Below are 24,081 nucleotides of genomic sequence, written 5' to 3'. Positions count from 1 at the left end.
ATAAGTAAGGCTACACAGAAAAACCCTGTCTCGAAGAAAGAAAGAAAAAAAAAAAAAAAAAAAAAAGAAGCAAAACAAAACCAAACCCTACAATGGGAGTATAAGCTGGCACAAAATAAAGTTCTGATCTATTTAAATGATAAATATACAACCTCTGACTTGGCAATTCTCATAAGAATCTACATTTACGGGGTCTGAGAGATGGCTCACAGGTAAGAGCACTGGTTGCTCTTCCGGAGGTCCTAAGTTCAATTCCCAGCAACCACACAGTGGCTCACAACCATCTATAACGAGATCTGGTGCCCTCTTCTGGCGTGCAGGTGTACATGCAGACAGAACACTGTATATATAATAATCTTTTTAAAAAAATCTACACTTAGAATCACATGAAAATAATAAACATTATTCAAATATTTCAAACTAGAAAATAGGTGTCATTAACAAGACATCAGCATAATTAGTAATGATTCACGCATTCAGCAAGATACTATGCAAATTATACTACTATGAGTACATCAAAAATGCTGGAAGAAACAAAGACCTATGTCTTTTGTGTTGTTGGGAATGGATCCCAGGGCCTCCAGAGAACTATGGATGCAAACACTCTATGTGGAGATACATGGTGTGGCCCAAAGAACTCTTTAAATATGTATGGGTGTTCTCCCTGAGAGTATGTCTATGTACCATGTGTGTGCCTGGAATCTGCAGAGGCCAAAAGAAGGTATCAGATCTTCTGGGGCTGAAGTTATGGGCAGTTATAAACAACCACGTGGGTGTTAGGAATCAAACTTGAGTCTTCTTCAAGAACAAGTGTTTTTAACCACTGAGCCATCTCTTCAGTCCCTAAGTATTTTTATATATTGATATGATACACTGTTATGACATATTGATCTGATATAGTGATATGATACATTGATATGGGTTACCCTTCAACATAGGTTAATGAGTGTCCAAAGCAAATTACCTGCAGATGCACAATGTATTTTTTGTATCTGGAAGAATATTTATTAAGAAGTTGAGTCACTGGTGGCCTCTGGAAAAAGTGATGGGAAAATAAGGATAGAAAGAGTTTTTATCCTAAACCTTTGTGTCTTTCAGATTTATAATCAATTACACTATCACTGCCTATTTCAAAGGCAAATAATAAAAACAACACCAGAGTAGGAGGAAAAATTAAATTCATTAATTAGAAATGGAAGTAGCTAGTGGTTAGAAAAGCTAATAACAGAATTGAGGAGGAAATTATTTCTGTCTGTATAGTTGGACAGTATATTTCAAAACATAACAAAAGCACATTTAAGTATTAGAACACTTCACAAAATAAGGCTTAGAGTTTAACACTACAGCCTTAGGAAGATGTAATGCTTAGTAAAGGGGGAAGTGAAATAGTGATTTTAGAAAAATTAATAAAGAACAATTATTCTGAGACTTATAATTGCTGCAGGTGCTTCTCAGAGCTTCCATATGTTTGTCCCTAGTCCAAATCCTCACAAAAGCTATGCTTTTGTCCACTAGCAATTATTTTTTCACTCCTGTCAAATCCCCCTTTGCCAACACCACTATTTAACTTATACTGTAATATATCTGATTTTCCACTGGAACCGCTCTCTCTTTTCCACCTTTAATCCCAAAGCCTGGTAACAATTTCTTTCCTATTCCCTGATTTTCTTTTTAACATTTGCTTCTAATTATGAGACACTGTTTTAAGATGGCATGGTTACCACCAGCCATCTCTAAAGATACTCTGCTCTAATTTAGTAAATTTCTGCAGTGTAGCAACCAATGTGCAGATCTCACTGATACTCAATTTAAAGAAAATATATGGTAAAATCAATATCTACAGTTTACATAGAAATGTGACAGACATTATGCATAATCCACTATGAAAAAATGGGCACACAATTCTGGCAGGGAAAAAATGATCAGGGAGAAGAGGCTCCTATCTCCTTACAAAAAAACACATACTAGACTATAAAGAAATCATTCTGAATTAGGAGCTGGACCTCCTTAATTCTAATTCTACCTAGGGGCCTGGATTTCCCATCACTTTCTTCCAGGTAGTCATTAATTCTCTGAAACTGATCTTTGAAACAGCCTCAGAATCCCTCTCGGCAGGACCTTTGAGTTAGCCATTAGCAACAAGCCTAAGAGACCTGAAGCTATCAGTCCCCTTTGGAACAAGCAGAGTCTTCGGAATGATTCCTAACCTGGACTGGTGAGAACTAGCAGTCAGTTTTGAAAGTATAGAACACTTCTAAAAAATTATTTTTATTTTGGCTTTATGGCTTTTGATATAGGATCTCCTGTATCCCAAGCTGGCCCTCAACTACAGCCTTAAGAATGACCTTAAACTCTTGATCTTCCTGCCTTCATCTCCCAAGTGCTATAATTATAGTTATGTGCCAGTATGGCTGAGTATTTCAAAGAAATTGTGATTGAGTGGATTTTAAGTAGAGGCTGTTTGCTTGCTTGTTTGTTTGTGACAAGAGTCTCAACTTTGCAGTCCTGGTTGGCCTAGAACTTGTTATGTAGACCAAGCTGGCCTCAAAATTCAAAGGGATCTGCCTGCCCTGGCTTCCTGAGTGTTGAAATTAAAGGCTGCACAACCCCACTCAGCTAACATCTTCATTTTAACAAATTTTTCTAGATTCTAAATGGCTTTTGATGTTCCTTTTTAAAAGAAAATGTCAAACCAATCCTTATAATAAGAACTTTGGGATTCAAGGAGCTGTCTCAGTAAAATGTTTGCTATGTAACTGTGAGGACTTCAGTCCAGATCCTAACCTCTATGTAAAGTTAGGTCTGGGAGCTGAAGAGATGGCTTGGTAGTTAAGAGCACTTGTTGCTCTTGCAGAGGACCGGGGTTCAATTCCCAGCACCCACACGGTGGCTCACAAATGTCAGTAACTCCAGTTCCAGGCTATCCAACAGGTACGTACATAGTACAGAAACATGCATGAGGGCAAAATACTGATATACATAAGTAAAGTAATTTTTTTTTTAATTTTAAGTTAGGCTTGAGGGCAAGTGAAATGACTTACCAGGTAAAATTGCTTACAACCAAGTCTGACAAGCCAAGTTCAATTCCTGAGAACCACATGGTAGAAAGAAAGAACGGATTTCCACAAAATGAACTATGATCTCTACACACAAGTCATGGAGCACAGGAAACTTTTTTTTTTTTAATTTTTGAGAAGTCATACTTAGCAGCAAGCATCCATGACCTCAGCAATGGGGGTGGGCAGAAAAGTAGGCCATGGGCACAACAGGCTAACCCCAAGCATGCACTACTCAGCCACTCTTGAAAGTATGCACTCCAAAGTATTAAAAAGATCTTCCCTCAAAAAGTGAATTGAAAAAGCAACTAAGGATGACAGTCCACATGCAACCACATGGCCAAATGCACCAGCACACAAATACCAAAAAGAAAAAAGCATTCAACAGGTTTCTGGTCTTGTTACACTTTCCTCTATCAGTGTCTGACATGGCTGTCCAGAAAGAAAGGGTGCTTCACTCTGTTAACTTTTAGAAGACTCTCACAGGAGGTCAGGGACATACATGCATTTGCCAGAAAATTTAACAATGGTGCTTTGTGCTCATTTGTCTTATTTTAACATAAAAAAATAAAAATAAACAAACACACTTTTGAAAAACCAGCTTGCTACAAGTACCACCACTATGTAGCCTAGCAACATAAAATCCTTACAAACCAGAAACTTTTTTTTTTTCCATTTTCCTGACAGAGGAAAAAAAATTCCTAAAACCTGAAACTCCTATTGAATCACTTTCTCTTATGAAAAATAACTATGAGCTGCACACGGTGGCACATACCCTCAAAGCCAGCACTCAAGAAGCAAAGGCAATGGATCTCTGTGGATCGAGTCTAGCCTGGTCTACAAAATGAGTTCCAGGACAGCCAGGGCTACACAGAGAAACCGTAGGGGGTGAAGGGAATAGGGGAGAGAGGACTATAAAATATTTTATTCAAAATATATAGAAACTAGTTGACGAATCAACTACCTTTCTCAACCACCATTTTGCCCTACTTAAAGTGGAAGCTGTGTGATACTTGAAAATCAATTTAGAGTCTTGTGCATGATAGGATAACATTTATCACTTTGTCATTAAACATCATCTGTTTTCCTTTTGTTGTTTTTAGGACAGTATCTCATATAGCCTAGGTTGGCCTAAAATTCACAGTGTAACTGAGTATGACTGTGAACTCTTGATCCTGCGTCTATCTCCCAGGTGCTGGAATTACAGGCTTGTGCCACCTGAACTGAACCCAGAGCATGCAGCATTCTGGCAAGGACTGTACAGCTGAGCTACATCTTCAGCTGTTTATTTAATTTTTACTGTGAAACAGTGCCTCACCACGTCGCCCTGGCTGACTTTGTACTTGCAATCCTCCTTACATAGCAAGATTACAGGTTTGTACCACCAGACCTGGCTTACATTTTTTTGGTTTGGTTTGGTTTGGTTTGGTTTGGTTCCCCCAGAGAGGTTTTCTCTGTATAACTTTGGCTGTCCTGGATTCTCTCTGTAGACCAGGATGGCCTCAAACCCACAGAGATCCACCTGCCTCTGCCTCTGCCTCTGCCTCTTAAGTGCTAAGATTAAAGGCATGCACCACCCCACCCAGCTAATATCATAATTTCAATTGAAGCCTCTGCATGTTGAGCCTTGGAGCCTTTTGCTTCCTTTCCACTTCAGAAGTAACCAACCAGCCAAAACTGCTGTCCTACAGTACATGTGGAAAAACTGTTTTGGGGTGTTTTAAACATTATAAAAATTTAACATATACCAGATCTTCCTGCTCCCCATCAACACCAACTCTATTTCAGTAACAGACTATATTGCTCTATTCTCCAGCCCACACCCCCGCACATGCCCCCTACTTATAAATATAAACTTACCTACTGTTTTTGAGAACAAATAGGTTGTTCCCAATGTTTTATTGAGAAAAACAGTGTTACAATGAATATAGCTACATGTTTTGGTTTTTTGGGGGTTTTGGTTGTTTTCTTTTCATAACGGACAAGAACTGTTTTCCATTAAATAAGTTAAATGGCTTGATCAGATGTAGTTTTTTCAGTTTGAGGTTTGTTTTGATTTGCTCTTGCAAATATGTACCAGCCTAAGATAGCATATTCACTTTCATCAGGGGGCACCTATCGTTTACTTCCTCAGCCATCAGCAATACTGCTGATCACCAGGTGTTGCAAGATGGCAATATTCTAATTCCTTTACTCTCCCCCTTTACCAGCTAAGCAAAAGTTCTAAGAAGCAACTTCCCTATGTCATCAAGTCACTGACAACTGTTTCAGAAGAAACATTGGTAAGGAAAGTAAAAGTTAGAATGTTTCTTTCCTTCTACTGACCAGGTTCAAAATGAATTCATTTTATCTATCTTTTTAAGACAACTGATGAAATTCACAAAATTTTGTTTAAATATTAACTGCCTTTCATGGACTATAACTTGCTTGATGCTGAAGATAGACTTCCATGGTAGAGCACACTCTTACATGCTCTAGGGCTTGAGTTCAACATTCACATGCTGGATGGGGGAGGGCTTCTATGTTTTAATCAATTATACTGTCAGCCTCAATACTCAGTTATCAGAATGAGAAACCTAACAGCCTCTTCCAACACCTACTGAAGCCTTCTGTCAACAACCTCTGTAGCTAGTCTTTCTGGCTCCTGACAGAGACTAATGGTTCTAACTTGTTCTGTATATTTCTTAACCTGCACTTAGGATCTGTCTTCATTCTAATGGGCCCTGGTTCCTTTAAAGTAAAAAGGCATTTTGAATTTTTATGGTCCAATCATTGCTTTTAGGATTTTTCTTTTTCTTTTTTGAGATAAGTCACACATATCCTAGGCTGGCCTCAAATTCTGCATAGCCTAGCATGACACTGAATTTCTAATCCTCTTGTCTCCTGCTCCAGAATGTTGGGATTACAGGTTTGTATCATCACCCAAGATTTCATGTATCTCAGCAAATATCCTCCAACCTGAGCTACATGTCCAGCTCCTGTTTTTAGGACATGTTAAGGGGCAAAACAAATTGAAATAAGGTAATACATGTTCAAATATTGGTATGGTCAATCTAACAATGTAAAAGAAAGAAAATTCAGACTACAAAAGAGAATATAGCAGAGTAGCTATTAAAAAAATATCAATCACTAACAGCGGTTAAAAGAGAAAACTATGATTATTTCAGCACACAGTGAAAGGCTTTATGAAATTAATTATCAATGGTTTTCATATAATAAAAGGCAACTGCCTCAATTTTACAGATGAGGACACAGTGACACACAAAGGTCAAAGATCTTAAAGAAAAGGGGGAGGAGGACAAGAAGAAAGAGGGGAAAGGAAGAGAGAGAAAAAAAGGACAATAAAATAGGAAAGGTAGAATTCACAGTGGCAGGCTGTCTGGCCCCTGGAGGTCGGCTCTTGCGTTCTGGCACTGGCAGCCACAGAGCTGTTTTCTCTGTGGCTGACTCAACAACAGCTACATTGGCCTCATGTTTTGAGTTCCTTCTCCCAATTCTGACTTTGAACTACTGTTTTATTGTTTTAGAAAGTCTTTGCTTTCTCTGTGGTTTGGCAGGGCTAAAATACATAAACTTAATGGAAGTAGCTATTTATAGAATTTAACTAAGCCGAAAAGCTGAGCAGGCTTTTGTGTCATGGAAGGCTGAAGTCTATTCTAATGTTTATTAGATAAATGAACTTAAACATGTCACTTAAAACTCTGATTTCTTTTCTCTGGCTCTCTCTCCATAGGGCAAGAATTCATCTTTGAGAGAATTACCTACCTCAAGGTTTTACTGTAAAATTTAAGTAAGATTTTACGTTTACATCTTTTATGTCTCTCATTTAAATTTTTTTTTCTTGGCACTTTTGAGACAGGGTTTTACTATGTAGGCTAGGCTTGCCTCAGATTTGCTATGTAGCCCAAGCTAGCCTCAAAAGTGCAGCAATCCTCCTGCCTCAGCCTCCCAAGTGCTGGGATTATAGGCATGCACCACCATGCCTGGCTCTTTGTATTTTGTTTCTATGACAGCATCATTTAAGACACTGCATTGAAAATTAAAAAGAAACAGGTAAAATTAGTTTTAATAACATATTTTATTTAATCAACTTATCTAAAGTATCATTTCAACATATAATCATAAAAATATTAAATATTTTACACTTTTATGTATGAGGGTTCTAAATACAGTATGTACTTTACACTTACAATACATTTCAATTTGTATACATTTTCAGTAGAAATACTTTAACTGTATTTCACTTTCATAAACTATACAATTGATAGACTCACGTATCCAAGTTGCTTAAAACATTTAAAAGTCTTTCAATAACTGAATCCATACTCAAGAAAATGTTGTTTTCCTTTTAATAAGTCACCTTAGTTAAACTAGCCATATTTCAAGAGCTCAGTGACTGACATATAGCTCCTACCTTCCATAATGAGCAGCCCATCTGACAAATAAAATGTAATTATACAGCAGCTGTTAAGCGCAATTAAACAAGAATGGCTGCTACTCATACATGGAAGTGAGAGAATCAGGATATGAACCTTTTTATGAACACATTGTAAAGGAGATTACTGACATGAACAAGGAAGGGACTTACGTAAAAGAAACAGAGTAATAGACTTAAAATTATAATTCTTAGCCCCAAACAGAAAGCTGTTTTTTTAAACCAAAATTTTGCCATAGCTTTCTTGAGTATTCATACTCTTCAATTAAAAATTCAATGTTTTATCAAATAATTAAGTTCCAAAATATCCCCAAAATGTCACCTACTTTTTTTTTTTTTTTTAATATGGTGCTATGGACCAAATGTAGGCCTTACATATACTAGGCAAGAATTCCACCATCAAACTACACTTCAGCCCATGTAATTTTATTTTAATCATGTTATAGTAATGAATCTTAACTTTAGGTTTGTGTATATACACATATGTATTTACACATGTATCTTTTTCAAAATAAAATCTCCTCCAAAACCTTAAGTCTACTCTCATTTTAAATTCAAGAGTTTTCTCCCTCAGAAGTCCCTTGGGAATATATAAATGTGCTGTTCATAAGACGTTAACAGTGGGCATCTCCAAATGGAGGGGCTCTGAGTCTTTTTCCAACCAGGTTACCTTTTCTTTTTAAAGCTCAATTCCTAATATCAGAGATTTCTATAAATCAGACCTAATGTTTCAACTGAAAATCACCTATATGGACACCCATGTCTTATATCGTACCATGCAGTATTCAATAGCTACCTGGATCAAATTTAATGTACCTTCAAATATTAGGTTTTGATTCCATTAATTCTATAAGAATAAAATACAAAATCTGTATCAAAGGAGGCATTGTTTATATTTTTTTAAGAAAACTGTTAGCAACAGATGTGAAAAACAATGTTATTTATGACTTCTCCCAGGAAATCAGACAATGAATATACACATCCTCAGGAGTCAGCACTGTTTTTGCCATTTCCTTTCTTCTAACCCAGTCTCCTTACTTCTCACAGTGATGCCTCAGTTTTCCTCAGAGGAACTAATGCTCCTATACCCACTCAGGTATTTCAAGAGGCTGAGCCTACTTATAACCCCCAGCATGAGCATAACACTGAAGCATGAGCATAACACTGAATGTAACCAGTCTGATAAAAGTCCACTCCTATACTTTTTAAGTTGGCAGAAGATTTCTTTCCGCTGAAGTTGCCAAACTAAATGTAAGCTGACTGCTGTCCTTCTGGACAGATGTATCAAGTTAGTGTTGAGAAAAGCTAGGCGACTACTCTTTTTCTTCCCTGGTGTTGCACATTCTTTCAATTTTGCAGTCCATTTCTTAAAAAGATTAGTTAGCACTGACTGCTGAGTAAAATAGAATTTAAAACTAAAAATACTGATAAGAAATTTTAAAACAACTCATATACCCTTCTCTATGTCTAAACTCTAAGCTTCCTTTATCACAATGTAAGCATCAGAAGGAAAAAACACCTATAATTGAGATTATCACTCTCTACGCACAGACTGGAGAAAGCAAAGAACATGCATTTGTGTCAGGAGGAGAATCAGCAAGCAGAAAGATTTGCACAAAAGTGGCAGCAAACAGGCCTGAGGAAATCAAGACAAAACAAATGCAAGTACCTGGCACCCACTTAAACTATCTTTAACTTAAATGCATCTGTCATGGCATTTTCCCATATCATGCATAGGGAAAGTAAGTACAAAAACATTTAGCAGGCGCTAATTAAATATTCAGTAGAGCCAGGTCCTCTGGCAGAACAATCAGTCCTCTGGTTAATCCCAGTAAATATTTAAGCTAGGGGACACCATCAAAAAAAAAAAAAAAAAAAAAAAAAAACTCTCATCTGCATAAAAAATAATTACAATGGGAAGGGCAAATGAGGGAGTATCATGTCTTTCCAGGTACACAGGCTGCTCTCTCCATCCTACTCTTGGTGTCACAGGGATCAGACTGAAAACTACTAGCTATCAAAGTATCTGCCTGCCAGGAAAGGTGTGACTCCCTAAGTCACTGTCATCAAAAAGTGTCCTTGCTAGATGTGGTCTCCACTCAGCCTACCTGTCCAAAGTGAGCAGGGTAGCCCAGCATGTGCATATATAGTAATTTTGCCACATTCCGACACCGGTATGTGTTGTCTTCTTCTCTAAATGATGACCGGATTGCAGCACATTCTTTCTGGATCATTTCCCGTTCCTCAGCTTGGGTTCGGGCTGTCCGGATGGTCCGGATCAGCTCCCGCAATCTGATGGGGGCTGGCATCCTCTGGATATGGAAAAACATAAAATAGAAATGTTATTTTTTGCTCCCCAAATCATTCATACAACTTTCAATACAAAATACTGCCTGGTTTTTAAGAACACAAGACTTACTTAATCCAGTTTAGATATGATAGTTTTCTAACAGGCTTCAAAGATATTACATGCAACTGAGTAAATTTCTAAAAAGACTACAAAGTGTTAACTACTTAAAAAAAAAAAATCAAAACAAGACACAGAAACATCTGTTTGTCAGGAGTGATGGCTCATTCCCGCAATCCCAACATTAGAAAAGCGGAAGTAGGAAAATTATGAATTCAAGGCCAGTCTTAGGTACATAGTGGGTTCCAAGCCAGTGTCAGACTATAGAAGTTGAACCAATTACTAGCTACTGAGTTGTGTTGAACAAATTTCCCTCTTGCCTACTGCAGATCAACACTCTGCTTGCCATGATGGTCACAGAGAGCCCCATCCTACCTGTGTATTATTGTTACACTTTATGAGAAATAGCCAAGGGTCTATTTTTACAAAATATTTTTATATTCATTTTTCTCATGTGTTCTGTTCTTTCTTTGGTTCTGAGTCAGGGTTTTACGTTATTCGGAATGAACTGAAATTGCTACTAAATCTCTGATACTCCTGTTTCTGCCTCCCAAGTGCTGGGATTAAAGCTATGTGCGTGCCACTGTGGATGGTTTAAGTGGTAGTGGAAGTAAACCCAGAGGTCTATGCATGCTAGGCAAGCTTTCTACTGAGTTACATCTCCAGCCCCCCTTTGTAATTAAGATAGAAATCATGAGCTCCGTTTTGCCTACGAAGAAACTTGTTTTCAAAATCTCTGCAATTTGCTTAAGACCTGAACCAGTTCTCAATACTTTAAAATGAACAGATGGGTTCCACTTACAGATGGAATGACACATCTTCTAGAATTCATTTTTAAATACCCTAGAAAAAATAAATAGCAAAAAACAAACACACAAACAAAAATTGGGGAGACAGAAGTTTGAAAAATAGGCAAAATATGATCATTGCTGACTACATGAATGTTTGGTGCTCTGGCTTTGTGTACATGACATTTTCATAATCAAAAGTTCTTAGGAAATCAAAGCTTCCAGGTAAGGACATAGTGGAGTGCTTGTCTGACATGCAGGAAGGCCTGAGTTCAATTCCCAGCACTTATAACTCATGCATGGTAGTGCACCCCTATAATGCAAGCACTTAGGTGAGGGAAGAAGAGTCAGAAGTTAAAAGCCAAAATAGGATACGAGAGCCTATCAAAGACAAAAGAACAGAAGGAAGGCTGGAAGAATAGACAGGAAGGAAAGAAGAAAAAAAAAAAGAGAGGAAACAAAATAGGGGAGAAAGGGAAGAAAAGGAGAGAAAGAAATTGTGAAATTTCAATAAACAAGGCATTTTAAAACTTAAATGTCTCATTGAAAATAAGATACTTAATAGTTAAGGATCAACTTAAGGAGCCACTTCTTTAATAGTAAACTGTAAATGCCACAGGCTTCAGTATAAAACATTTGTATGCAAACTGGTATGCTGCATATGTAATATAAAACAAGAAAACTTAAAAAAAGGAAAAAAAAAAAAAAAGCATCAAGAGAGCACAGCTGCTGGTGATCAAGAACATTAATTGCCCAGTCTGCTTTCAAAAAGTGGGCTTTACATAACTGGATTCCTGGAGAAAAGTAACCTGGCAAAGCTTGGTGGCTCAGCCTGTAATCCCTGCAGTCGGGAGACTAAAGTGGCATGATCACTCCATGTTCAAGGCTTGATCCTCTCAAAGGTCAGGAGCAAATACTACTGTAGGAACAGGGCATAGCTGAGTGGTAGAGCGCTCGCTTATCATGCACTAGTGCCCTAGCACCACCAAAAGGAGCTGGGAAGCTCAACTAGAAAAGAATGTTTCTCTACAAATACCCCGATGATCCTAAAAAACAAACAAGAAGACTGTCAGAAAAAGCTTAATCTAGTCCAAGAACATGTAGGATGTAATCTAACTTGTGGGGAGGAAAAAAATCAAGACTTTAAGCTACATAATAGAAAAATAGGTATAAAATCTAAGCAATCAGTCACAGAATCCCAGAAATAAAGTCCATGACACCAGCATGATTTTTTTTTAAGCTCCAGGACAATTTATTATTAGAGTTTGAAAGAAAAGCCCCAAAGAGGGCAAGCTGTAAATCTTAACAGCAGTCTGAAATAGAGAGAACACCATGCTGTTTGAGTGAGACCAGCATGAAGATCAGTCATATGACAGACAAGCAGAGCCACATGACTAGGAGAGGAGATCTAGAAAGAATAAAATAGGCCTGAGGTACCAGAGAGGCACTTAGGTTCAGGCTAGTACTTAATAGTCAAAGACAGAAGAAAAGGGTGAGGGGCAAACCCAACACAACTTCATGGTGGCTCTGGCATGACTGCAGAGGCCACAAACTCTGGGGAGGAAAAGCATAGTAGTATCTTACTGTGAGGATACTAATGTCTCCTGCTTCTTTAGCACAGCTTAAGGCAGGTCCTGACTGGGCAGGTCAGCTTGGTGACTGACCTGCTCAGTTGGGTTAACTATTAAGGGACAAGACAATGACATGTCTCCTTTCCACCTAGAGACAGACTCCATTCCTTACTGTAGCATCCCCTCCTGTGAGGAAGAAACCCTAAAAACCTTTAAGAGATGGACGAAAATTGGGGGATATAACTCATTTCTACCATAAAAGTCTAGGGATCTGGTCAAAGCTTTTCACCAGACAAGATCAACAGCTGAGGTTTTAGAAAGTACCCTCATAGGCAACATCCAGTCAGGGGTGACCACTTTAAGAGGAGGTAAGAAACCAGAGCTCCCCCTGGAATTCCTAGCCAGAGAACCAGGGACATTTCTGAACTACTGCCCCTAACTTGAGCTGCCCATCCTGTTAGTATCTTTAGAGAATGGAGGTGATGACTGAATCTGGCTTCTTCCTGGGCTGGGTCTTAGGTATAAAAGTTGGGGTACCCTGTCAGTGGGCCCATCTAGGAGACCAAACATAAAAGCCAGTAAAGAAAGAAATCCTTGGCTGGTGCATGGATAGAGAAGGGGGGGAGAAGTAGAGACTTAGTAGCATTACAAGACCTAGGCAGACCAAAGTGCAATTTTAAATGCCAGTAAGTTTTTATGGAGCAAATTTAGGGTCCTACATACAAGAACACAGAATTAGTTACTATTTGACTCATTCTTGGTGATTCTACAGTTTGCCCAATACTGGGCAACATTTTTCCCTGAGCTGTTACAACTCACTACATTAACTACATTGACATCTTTATATATATATAATCTTAAGATCTTAACAAGCACAGATTGAAAACAAAAGTTAATTCAGATGGGGAAAAAACTGGGCACAAGGCCTGTGAAATGGCTCATCTGGTAAAAGCACTTGCCATCATACCTGATAACCTGAGTTCAACCCCTGGAACCCATACAGTTGAAAGAGAAAGACTCTGCACTCCATCTGCATACATGATGCACACCTCACACCCCACACACACACACCTGGCCCAACCCCTTACCCAACCCCATTCACACACACACACACACAAAGAGAGTTGGAAAAAAAAATTAAAACATATTCTAAAATCAAAACTAAGCACATTCTAGACCCAGGGAAGATGAATTAGCACATGCCACTCTGGTCCTCTAAACCAGTGGTTCTCAACCTGTGGGTTATGACCCCTTCGGGAGTTGAATGATTCCTTCTCAAGGGTAATGTAAGACCATCAAAAAACATTACAATTCATAACAGTGGCAAAATTACTGTTATGAAGTAGCCACAAAAATAATTTTATTGTTTGGATGTCACCACAACATGAGACACTATGAAAGGGTCTCGGCATTAGGGAAGTTGAGAACCACTGTTCTAACCACATCTACAGACACTAAATAAAAAGCATTACACAGCCTCCTAAAGACTCTCACATGCAGTGACATCGAGCAGACAGAAGATGATGTTTTCAAGTTCCAATGAACTCAACACAAGTTGAGTTTCATTTGAGGGACACTTTCCCTCCAGCTCTGTCCAGTCTGGACTGAGAGCAACACATCAGAAATACTCACCAATAGAGAAGGAGCTCTGAGAAAAGGAGGACCAAAATCAAAGGGGAAATGAAATTCCCTCTGAGCACTCTGCTTCTTTCCCTTCCTCCTTGCTCCAGCCCCACCCCGCCCACAGCACTGCAGTAGTAGTGGCTATGGCACAAAGCACAGCAGCCACAGCCAGGCAGGCACATGAAAAACTGGGGGAGACGAGGGACTTTTCCCTGCCTACTGCTTATGATCCCAAGGCTCTAAGTAGGTCATTCTCTTCTCTCTCTCCTCCAGTGGATGATAAAAAGGTAAAAATCATCAAAATAAGCATAACAACTCTCAATGTTAAAACACACCTAAACAATGTACCTAAATAATACAAAAGGCCTGGTGTGGTGGCACATGCATTTAATTCCAGCACGCAGGAGGTAGAGATAAGAAAATCTCTGTGACTTCAAGGACAGCCTGATATTCATAGCAAGTTCCAGGCTCGCCAGGATTACATAAAAAGACCCTGTTTCAAAAACACAAACCTAAACGATAAACATTTTTTTAAAAAAACCCCCAATTAGAAAACTGCAGTGTGCTCCCCTCATAGTCTGCTAACAGAAAGAACACAGATGCCTGGAACCCCACCCATCAACTAATCAGAACTAGGCAGCATTTAGAAATGACTCAAACTACCAGGAGGTAGTAACACATGCTTTAATCCCAGCCCGTGGTGCACCAGAGGCAGGCGGATCTCTGTGATCAAGGACAGCCTGGTGTACAGAGTGAGCTCCAGGATAGCAAGGCTACACAGAGAAGCCCTGTCTCCAAAAAAAACAAAACAAAACAACAACAACAAAAAATACCTCAAAACTGGTAAGACACATTTTTCAATTTTATAGAAAAATCACCCAGAAAGACCTGAATCACACAAAAAAAAAAAAAAAAAAATTACATAATCATACAGAGTATAAAGCTGACAATGACAGAACTAAACTAGTAATCAATAACAGCTGTTAAGGATTAGCCTAGATTATCCTAGAACTCCTTGAGGCAGAGGCAGGCAGATCTCTGTGAATTCGAGGTCAACCTGTTCTGCAGCTTCCCAGGACAGCCAAGGCTACACAGAGAACCCTGTCTCGAAAAACAAGAACAAAAACATAAAAAGGAAAGAGAGAGAGAATTATCCCAGATGCGCTGGAGCCCAGGCTCAATGGTTAAGAGCACTTGTTGCTCTTGCAGAAGACCTGGGTTTGGTTCCCAGCACCCACATAGCAGCTACAACAGTCTACAACTCTAGTTCCAGAGGATCTAATGCCCTGTTATGGCTTCTGTAAGCACTACACATGTGATACACAATCACGCAGGCAAAATACTCATACACATAAGATGAAAAAAAGTAAAAAACACAATTATTTTTTACTGTATAAATATACACAATTAGACAGAAACCCATACACTAAAGCAGTGCTTAGAGTAATAGTTCTCAACCTGTGGGTCACAACCTATACTCATAAGCATTGACAAAGACCATCAGAAAACAGATTATTTACATTACAATTCATACCAGTAGCAAAATTAGTTATAAAATTACATATTAATTTATTATAACTTATATATTATAAATTTACAGTTACATATACTGTTATAATACTGTATAAATAGAGTAATAATTTTATGGTTGGGGGTCACCACAATATGAGGAACTGCTTTAAAAGGTTGCAGCATTAGGAAAGTGGATAACCACTGGCTTAGAGGGAACTCTCTAGCAGTGAATGCTTACGTCAGAAAAAAAAGGCTCAAATTAATCTCAACTTCTACTGTAAAAACCTAAGGAGTAAAATAAACCAAAAGATGTTTTAGGGATCTTTTCTGTGGCTCATTTTCTTTATAAGTAGTAAGAAGTTGGGGGATGGCTCAGCTTTCTGGCAAGCCAGAGTTGATCCCTGGGATCAACATGGTGGAAAAAGAATCAGCTCTTGGTCAAGCATGCATACATACATACATACATACATACACACACACACACACACACACACACACACACCACACCACACCAAATAAATAGATACCTAAATAAATAGATAGATAGATAGATAGATAGATAGATAGATAGATAAATGAAATGTCACTTTAAAAGAACAGAAGTCAATTCAACCAAAACAAAGGGAAAAGGCACTAGAAAGGTCAAATAAAAGAGAGGATGGTGAGTTCAAGGCCAGCATGGCCTACATAGCATTATGGTCTCAAAAATAAATTTTCAGCCAATAAAAATAAATAAATAAGAAATATAAGAACCGGAATGCAGGCCAGGTGCAGTGGCACATGCCTGCTCCCAGCTCTCAAAGAGCCAAAGGCAGTCGGATTTCTGTAGGTGTACTTTTTAAAAACTTTTATCTACATTTCTTTTATCTTTTTCTCCCTATTCCACCCCAATCCCTTCCAACACCCCACCACCAGGTAGGAGAGAGAAAGGGTTAGTGGGAGAGGGGTCTCAGTTCTCTTAGCTGCTTCCTGCTGGTTAGGGTCATCAGGTTCCTTGGAGCCAGTCGAGTCCTCATTTCAGGGGATCTCAAATGCCTTGTCTCACAAGAGCAAACAGGAGTGGCAAGGGGGAAGCAGCAACAGCCTTGTTCTTTCCTGGTGCTCCACACTCTCTGGACTCAGGCATTCATTCTCTCTCCAGAGTCCTCAGAATTAAACTACCTGCACCTGGCAAAAAGCCCTCTCAGAGCCAGCAGGAGGCAAATGGTTTGCTGCTGTGGACCATCTGAATCAGTCCCACATCCCACACCTGGGACCAAAACAAAACCATGTTTATATCCACAACAGATCTCTGTGAGCTTAAGGGCAGCCTGGTCTACAAAGAGAGTCCAGAATAGCCAGGGCTACACCAAGAAAACCTGTGTCAACAAAACAAAGAAGAAGGAAAAGAAGAACAACAAGCAGGGATGGTGGTGTGACCTAGAAAGTGCACACCCGGTGGCTGCACTTGAGCTCGTGAATTTGAGGCTATTCTGTGCAACATAATGAAGCTTCTATTAAAAATAATTAGGGAGCTGGAGAGATGGCTCAATGGTTAAGAGCACATACATGTTGCTCTTGCAAAGGACCCAAGTTTGAGTCCTAGAATCCAGGTAGAAGCACACATTTGTTTGTAACTCCAGTCCCAGGGGATCTGATGTCCTCTTCTGGCCTCTATGGGCACCAGGCACATACCTGATTACACATACATACAGCATACATACATGCAAGCAAAACCCTCATATATATATATTTAAATAAATCTCAAATTTTAATGATTAATCAAATCCACTAAGCTCTTAGATAAAAGATAACTCACTTTAAAGACAGAAATTTTCTATGCTATTAGACGTGGCCTATAGGAAATGAAGACTAAAAGGGTCTCTACAAATCTGAACCAGAGGTGTCATGTTGTCTAAAAAGTTTCTGAGGGCTGAAAGGCAGTATCCTGCAAACATTCAAATCAAAACAAGTAGCCTATTAAGTTAAGCCCCCTTTAAACTTCTAAGTGGGCAAGGCAAAGATAAACAGTTGGTACTCAGCCTTTCCTTTCCCCTAACTCTATGGAAGGAAGTCTGTTCTGAAATTTTCAGCCATGTGCAATACTACAAAGGAAAACAATAAGGAATGTGCCCTTATTTTGGCCAAAGCATTAAAAAGAGTGAAGTATTCTATGGAAATAAAACATTGGAAGGAACAGCAATTAAAATAAAAGAATTATGATCAAAGAAAACTACCAGGATATAGAAATGGAGCTACTCAGCCAACCTCTTCGCCTGCCTTCCCTAGTTTTCTTGCATTAATAACTTTGGAATTTAGGGTCTGATATTTTAAGAGATTTTTAGATGACAAGCAGACACAGGAAAGATAAAGGGAAGTGCTCAAACCTCATAGTATCATAACATGTCCCTCAGATATGGGGACTGCAAAGTTCTCAAACCTTTAAATGTATACTCTTGATGTCATCCATATACCTCAAAAATGGGACCTGTAATAAAAATGTGCTCCTCCATTAATTAAAGAAGAGACTTTAAGAAACTCTCCAGCCAAAATAATAAAACTGCCCCAAGCCATCTAGAGAAAGCCTATAGACATAACAAAGCCTCTGCCCCAACAAATTAAAAATAAGGACATAGAATAGTCTCTAAAAAAATGTGTTTTAAGAGTATTTGATGATCCTCTTACATATCATTCTATCTGCAATTTAATGTTAAAAGTATCATTTTTGAGTGAATTAAAGTCTTTTCATTAATCAATACCATTAACCATATCCATAAAAGAAAAAAAAATACTCCAAACTCTGCAGGGCAGCGGTGGTACACACTTGGGAGGCAGAGGCTGGCAGATTTCTGAGTTCGAGACCAGTCTTGGTCTACAGAGCAAGTTCCAGGACACCCAGGGCTACATAGAAAACCCTGTAGACATAATAAGGTTATTTAGTAATTCAAATGCTGATTTCTCTACCCCCCCCCCCCCGCCAATATATGGTTGCTATCCTTGTTCTGAGAATCTCCTATCTCAATGCTGTGTATACATCGCTCCCCAATTGTCCCCTGATTCGGCAATAAAGCAGCTTACAGGCAATTGCTGAGCAGGGGAGAGAACAGGGATGAACTTCCTGCCAGCCAGGAGAGGAGGAGTTAGATGAGGAAGTAAGGGATTCAGCCACAGGCAGAGGTCCATAAGACACCAAGAGAGAGCAGCTAGAGGAGGAAAGCAATAAAGTACAAGTAATCTCCAGAACTTACTCTGGGGGAAGCAGATTAGCATAGAGGGTTAAGAGTAGAGTAACAGCCGCTCAGTTAATGTGCTGTGAAGCTTAATAATGAGTTTCAATTATTTGTGTGCTAGCTGGGTCAAGAAAGAAACTGAGAAAGTTTTATAAAAATAACTGTAATAGAAACAAAAAAAAAAAAAAACCCTAAGCAAGTAAAAAACAAAAAACTTCAAACTTCAATAAACAGCAAGCACACTACATACTATGTACATAACTGAACCACAGTGACTAAGCTGGGAAATTTAGGCTCAGAAAGCTACAGGTCAGGTGCTTAATGAAGAAATTAAAGCTACTAATAGTCTAGTGTCGATGGGACTATGTTATAAAGTGTCATATAGTCCAAGAAAACAAAAATATCATCAACACAAGGATTATTCAGATCCAAAATCAGTTTCATAACATAATATCTTTTCCTCCATGTTCAATTCAATGAGTCCCCCCCTACCCCATGATGAAACATTTAGGAAAAGATTTATACCAAAAAAAAAAAAAAAAAAAAAAAAAGGCAATTACTCAGCAAAGTTTGCTCACTCTTTTTTATCACAGATATTCCAAAAGGTTCTTGGGCTCAAATGGTCAATATATTTATCCTTAAAAACTTAAAAGTGAAACTGGATACAAACCTGTAATCCCAGCACTTAGGAAGTGAAGGCCAGAGGACTGGAAATTGAGGCAGCATTGGCTGAGAGACCCTGTCTCAAAAAGACCCCAAAAGAACTCAAAAGTCTAGTGAGGAAAACAGAATTTAAATTCCAACCATATACTAAAATGAAACAAACAGTGTCAACGGCAAAAAGAAGAAACTTTTCATACATTAAGTAAGTAAAATTTTGTCATGGCCAAAATAATTTAGTGTATTTGGGCCTTTTTTGTATTTTATGAAATGGCTTTCTACAGAATTCAGAGTTTTTCCAATTTTGTAAAGATAATGGAGGACAAAGACTATGCATGCTGATTTGTCCACTATGTCTGTCTAGCACAGCACCTCAATTACCAATGGTATTTTTGCAGCAAAAAACCAGTCATACCAAAAGAAAAAAATGTTAGCAACAAATTCATGCCTACTTGGGTCAGATATTTCTAACACTGAAAGGATTATTAAAAACTGCTCATTTTCAGTGTCCTTGGATTTTTGTTGTTAACTTTAATTTCAAGCTTGAGAGACAAGAAATTGTAGACTGAGAGCTATAAATGATAACCTCAAATCCATTACCTGGGTTGAATCCTAGCTCCACCACTTAACAGCTTTGTGTCCTTGAACAAATGACTTAAACTGTGACATCTTCAGTTTCCTCATCTGCAAAATGTGGAGAAAGTACCTATCTCAAAAGGTTATTGTAAGAATTCAATATTACACATATAGAGTAAACACATAAAAGAACATATTCTAGTCTGCCACAATGGCTCACGCCTGTAATCCCAGTACTCAGGAGTCTGGAACAAAAGAACCTATTAAGTTTAAAGTCAGTCTGGGCTATGGTATACTAGAGAAACCCTGTTTGGTTTTTGCTTTTAAACCATTTTCTTTAAAAATACAACAGTGCAGAAAGGTCTAACTATATTCATGGAAAATATAAAGATCAACCCCAACACACGGCACATCTGTGAGCAAGGTTGGAACAGGGATAGCATGGGATGAAGGATCTTTGGTAATATTTTCTTAAACAGATAATGGGTAAGTAAATATTTATTATTGCTCACTATAATTATGAGTAAAATATTTCATACTTAAAACTAAACTCAGGGCCTTGGGGAAAGAGATCATTCCGCAGAGTGCTTTCATGGCATAAGAAAAGCCTTGGGATTAACCTCCATTCCTGAAATAAAAAATTCCAAATTTAAATATGTCTAATTCATGATTAACTACTGTAATCACATTATCTGGAAAATATAAATTATCTGCTATTGAGGAGTTTTTTGTTGTTGTTGTTTCAGGGTTTTTGTTTGTTTGTTTCTGTTTTTTTGTTCATTTGTTTTTGTCTGTTTTTCAAGACAGGGTTTCTCTGGGTAGCCTTGACTGTCTTAGACTCGCTTTGTAGGCCTCAAACTCACATGAATCTGCCTGCCTCTGCCTCCCTGTGTGCTGGGTTTAAAGGTATATGCCACCACACCCAGCTTAGTTTTAGGTTTTGTTTTGTTTTTAAAGACTTATTTATTATTTATACAGTATTCTGCCTGCACATATGCCTACAGGCCAGAATAGGGCACCAGATCTCATTATAGATAGTTGTGAGCCACCATGTGCTTGCTGGGAATTTAACTCAGGATTTTTGCTCTTAAGGAGCCATCTCTCCAGCCCCTTAGTTTGAGTTTTTTAGAGATATTTATGTGGCCATGACTCCAACTGGCTATACATTGCTGACCTTTAACTCCTAGTCCTCCTGCCTCTATTTCTACATGCACACATATAAGCTGGAATTATGGGTATGCACTACCATGCCAAGCTTTACTTTTCAAAGCACTAAAAGACCACAAAGGGCTAGGGTTGTAGCTCGATGATCCAGCATATGGCAACTATTCATAAGACCCTGAGTTCAATCAACAACACCAAAAGAACAACAACAAAAAGTGCTGGAGAAATGGCTCACCAAGTGTGCTGGCTAGCATTATGCCAACTTGACCCACAAACTAGAGTTATCTGAATGGAGGCAACCTCAGTTGAGAAGATGCCTCCATGAGATCCAGCAGTCAGGTATTTTCTTAATTAGTGATCAATGGGGGAGGGCCCAGCCCATTATGGATGGTTCCATCAGTGGTATGATGGTCCTGGGTTCTATAAGAAAGCAGGCAGGCTGGAGAGATGGCTCAGAGGTTAAGAGCCCTGGCTGCTCTTCCAGAGGTCCTGAGTTCAATTCCCAGAAACTACATGGTGGCTCACAACCATCTATAATGAGATCTGGTGCCCTCTTCTGCCCTGCAGGCACACATGTAGGCAGAACACTCTCCATATAATAAATGTAAACAAATCTTAAAAAAAAAAAAAAAAGGAAAGAAAGCAGGCTGAGCACGCCATGGAGAGCAAGCCAGTAAGCAGCATCCCTCCATGGCCTCTGCATCTGTTCCTGCCTACAGGTTCTGTCCTGTTTGAGTTCCTGTCCTGACTTCATTCGATAAACCAGCAATATAGAAATGTAGGCCAAATAAAACCTTTCCTCCCCAACTTGCTTTTCAGTCATGGTGTTTCAGTCACAGCAATAGAAACCCTAAGACCCCAGGTAAGAGCACCCACTGTGCCAAACACGAGGACCAGAGTTCAGATCTCAATCTCAGCTTTGAAAAGCCCCAGACATAGCATACTCATGACTGTAACCTCAGCACTGATTATGGAGGGTAAAGACAGCAAAGACAAGGAAAAAATTGGGTTTGCTGGCCACCAGCCTATTCAAAAAGACAGTGACTGTGCTCCAGGTTCAGTGAGAAAACATGTCCCAAAGGAGTAAGGAGAACAGTAAGTTCTGCCTATACATCTGACTATCACTCTCTCTCTCTCTCTCTCTCTCTCTCTCTCTCTCTCACTTGCTCGACAGCTCATAAGCACGCACACACCAAGAGGAGAGAGGGAATTGAGGCTATCTAGTATGCTAGCAAAAAGCATTCAATGCCTTTCTAAGGTCCTAAACCTAACTTCAATTTGCTGAACTCCTGATTCTCATGTCCAATCCCACTTGTTTTTTTTCAGTGTTGGAAAATCAAACCTAGGGTTCCTTACATGCTAGGTATGCATTACATCTTCAACCGTAAAATTTCATTTTAGAATTTTTTTTTTTTTTTTGAGACAGGATCTCACTCTGCAAGCCAGACTAGAACTAAAATCCATCCCCATCACCACAACGTGCTGGGATCACAGGAATATAAAGCCATTTCGAAAATGTTCTGTCCAAAATACTTATGTGAAACTGGGTTTTGGAGCTTAAACTAAATGAGCTTATTTTAGATATTCAAAGAGTACTTAAAACTATAAGCACAGCGCACACATATACACACACGCACACACGCACACACTCACACTGGGTGAGTGCTTACAGCACTACATGCTTTTCCAGAGGACCAAGCTTAATTCCAAGCACCCACATCGAAGCTCACAACTCTAACTCAGGTTCCTGGGGATCCAACGCCCTCTTCTATACACACTGTGGTACAGACATGCATTCAGGCAAAACACCCATACACATAAAGTAAAAATGAGTAAACCCTGGGAGGGAAAGAAAAAAAAAAAAAACTCACAAAATTACTGATAAACTCAGAAAAAGAAAAAAAAAAAAGCTGAATAATTTTCTGTTTCGATTCCCCTAAAATTTATCACCCAAATGAAGAAAACACTCAGTTTCCAAAATCTATAGAACTACATCTGGGATAAAGATCCCCTCAAGGGGTAACCCCATTCTCAAGCCAGGCGCACCATTTCGTCCCGTGATGTGCTCATTTCCTCACTCCAAGATTCCCCAAGACTACGTTCTCATATGTTCACCTTTATCTCATTCTCACCTCTGAAGTATGAGCCAAATAAATACTGTTCTTATTGAATCTGGAATAGTAAAATAGTCTTATCTAAAGAGTATGTATTTGTCTTTCAAAGCACAGGCAGTGAAGGTGTACCGGCTGCTCAGCTTCAGAAAAGGGCAGCCAGGATTCAGCCTGGTTCCTGGCCCAGATTACTTTCTTCCTGCATCAGAACTCTCCACCTGCTGACGGCTCTGAGCTACTGACAGGCAAAAGTCAAGAACATAAAACCAAAAGGTTGAAGTTCCTATGGCTACAAGGTCATTCATCTCCTCAGCCTAAAGACATTTGAACTCTTCTTAAAAAAAAAAAAAAAAAAAACAGGAAAAAAAGACTTGAGTAAAAGAATGAGACTGTATTTTCCTTTGCCACTAATTCCTACATAATATCCAGTCCTGGACTGCGTGACTAAGACCTGAGAGACTACGTTCACCAGACAAAATCCTCCATACTTTCCCACTGGTATCTCCAACTGGTCTATACTTTCGTGTTACATGCTATACAAAACCCCCTTGCCAGATATTTATTTCATCTGCATAAATAAATTAATGCATTTACAAACTGCAAAATACTATGACTGGAGCAGAACACTAAAAAAAGTTAAACAAGTAGGGTTAGAAGAGGGCAAGAGTGGTCTGTGTATGCTATGTGTATGTGTGCAACTGCCATAGTATTTATTTATTTGTTTGTTTGTTTGTTTGTTTATGTAATTTTTAAAAGAAAGAAAGCCAAGCGGTGATGGCATACACCTTTGATCCCAACAATAGGGAGGCAGAAACAGGCAGATCCCTAAGTTTGAGGCCTCCCTGGACAAAGCAAGTCCAGGACAGCCAAGGCTACACAGAGAAAACCTGTCTCAAACAAACAAAAAAAAAAAAAAAAAGGAAGGAAGGAAGGAAGGAAGGAAGGAAGGAAGGAAGGAAGGAAGGAAGG

The 24,081-nt window shown here is 38.9% G+C and overlaps 1 protein-coding gene across 2 annotated transcripts in view; it reads right to left on the bottom strand.

The window, feature by feature from the left end:
* Ap1g1 (adaptor related protein complex 1 subunit gamma 1) overlaps positions 1–24,081 on the bottom strand; it is an 87,183-nt gene that overhangs the window by 49,014 nt on the left and 14,088 nt on the right. Inside the window, exons 1-2 of one of the 2 annotated variants that reach the window (XM_055620964.1) lie at positions 19,862–19,920; positions 9,600–9,803 (exon numbers count right to left, since the gene is read on the bottom strand). In XM_055620964.1, the coding sequence (XP_055476939.1) occupies positions 9,600–9,800 (201 nt within the window). In that variant the 5' untranslated portion in view covers positions 9,801–9,803; positions 19,862–19,920. Of the gene's footprint in view, positions 1–9,599; positions 9,804–19,861; positions 19,921–24,081 lie in introns of those variants that run through there. The other variant, XM_055620963.1, reaches the window with a different exon arrangement.

The sequence above is a fragment of the Psammomys obesus genome, unplaced genomic scaffold (genome assembly GCF_907164565.1).
Source record: "Psammomys obesus unplaced genomic scaffold, mPsaObe1.curated_primary_1811, whole genome shotgun sequence".
In the NCBI taxonomy this organism is placed as follows: domain Eukaryota; kingdom Metazoa; phylum Chordata; class Mammalia; order Rodentia; family Muridae; genus Psammomys; species Psammomys obesus.
This window is presented reverse-complemented; position numbering and strand designations above follow the sequence as displayed.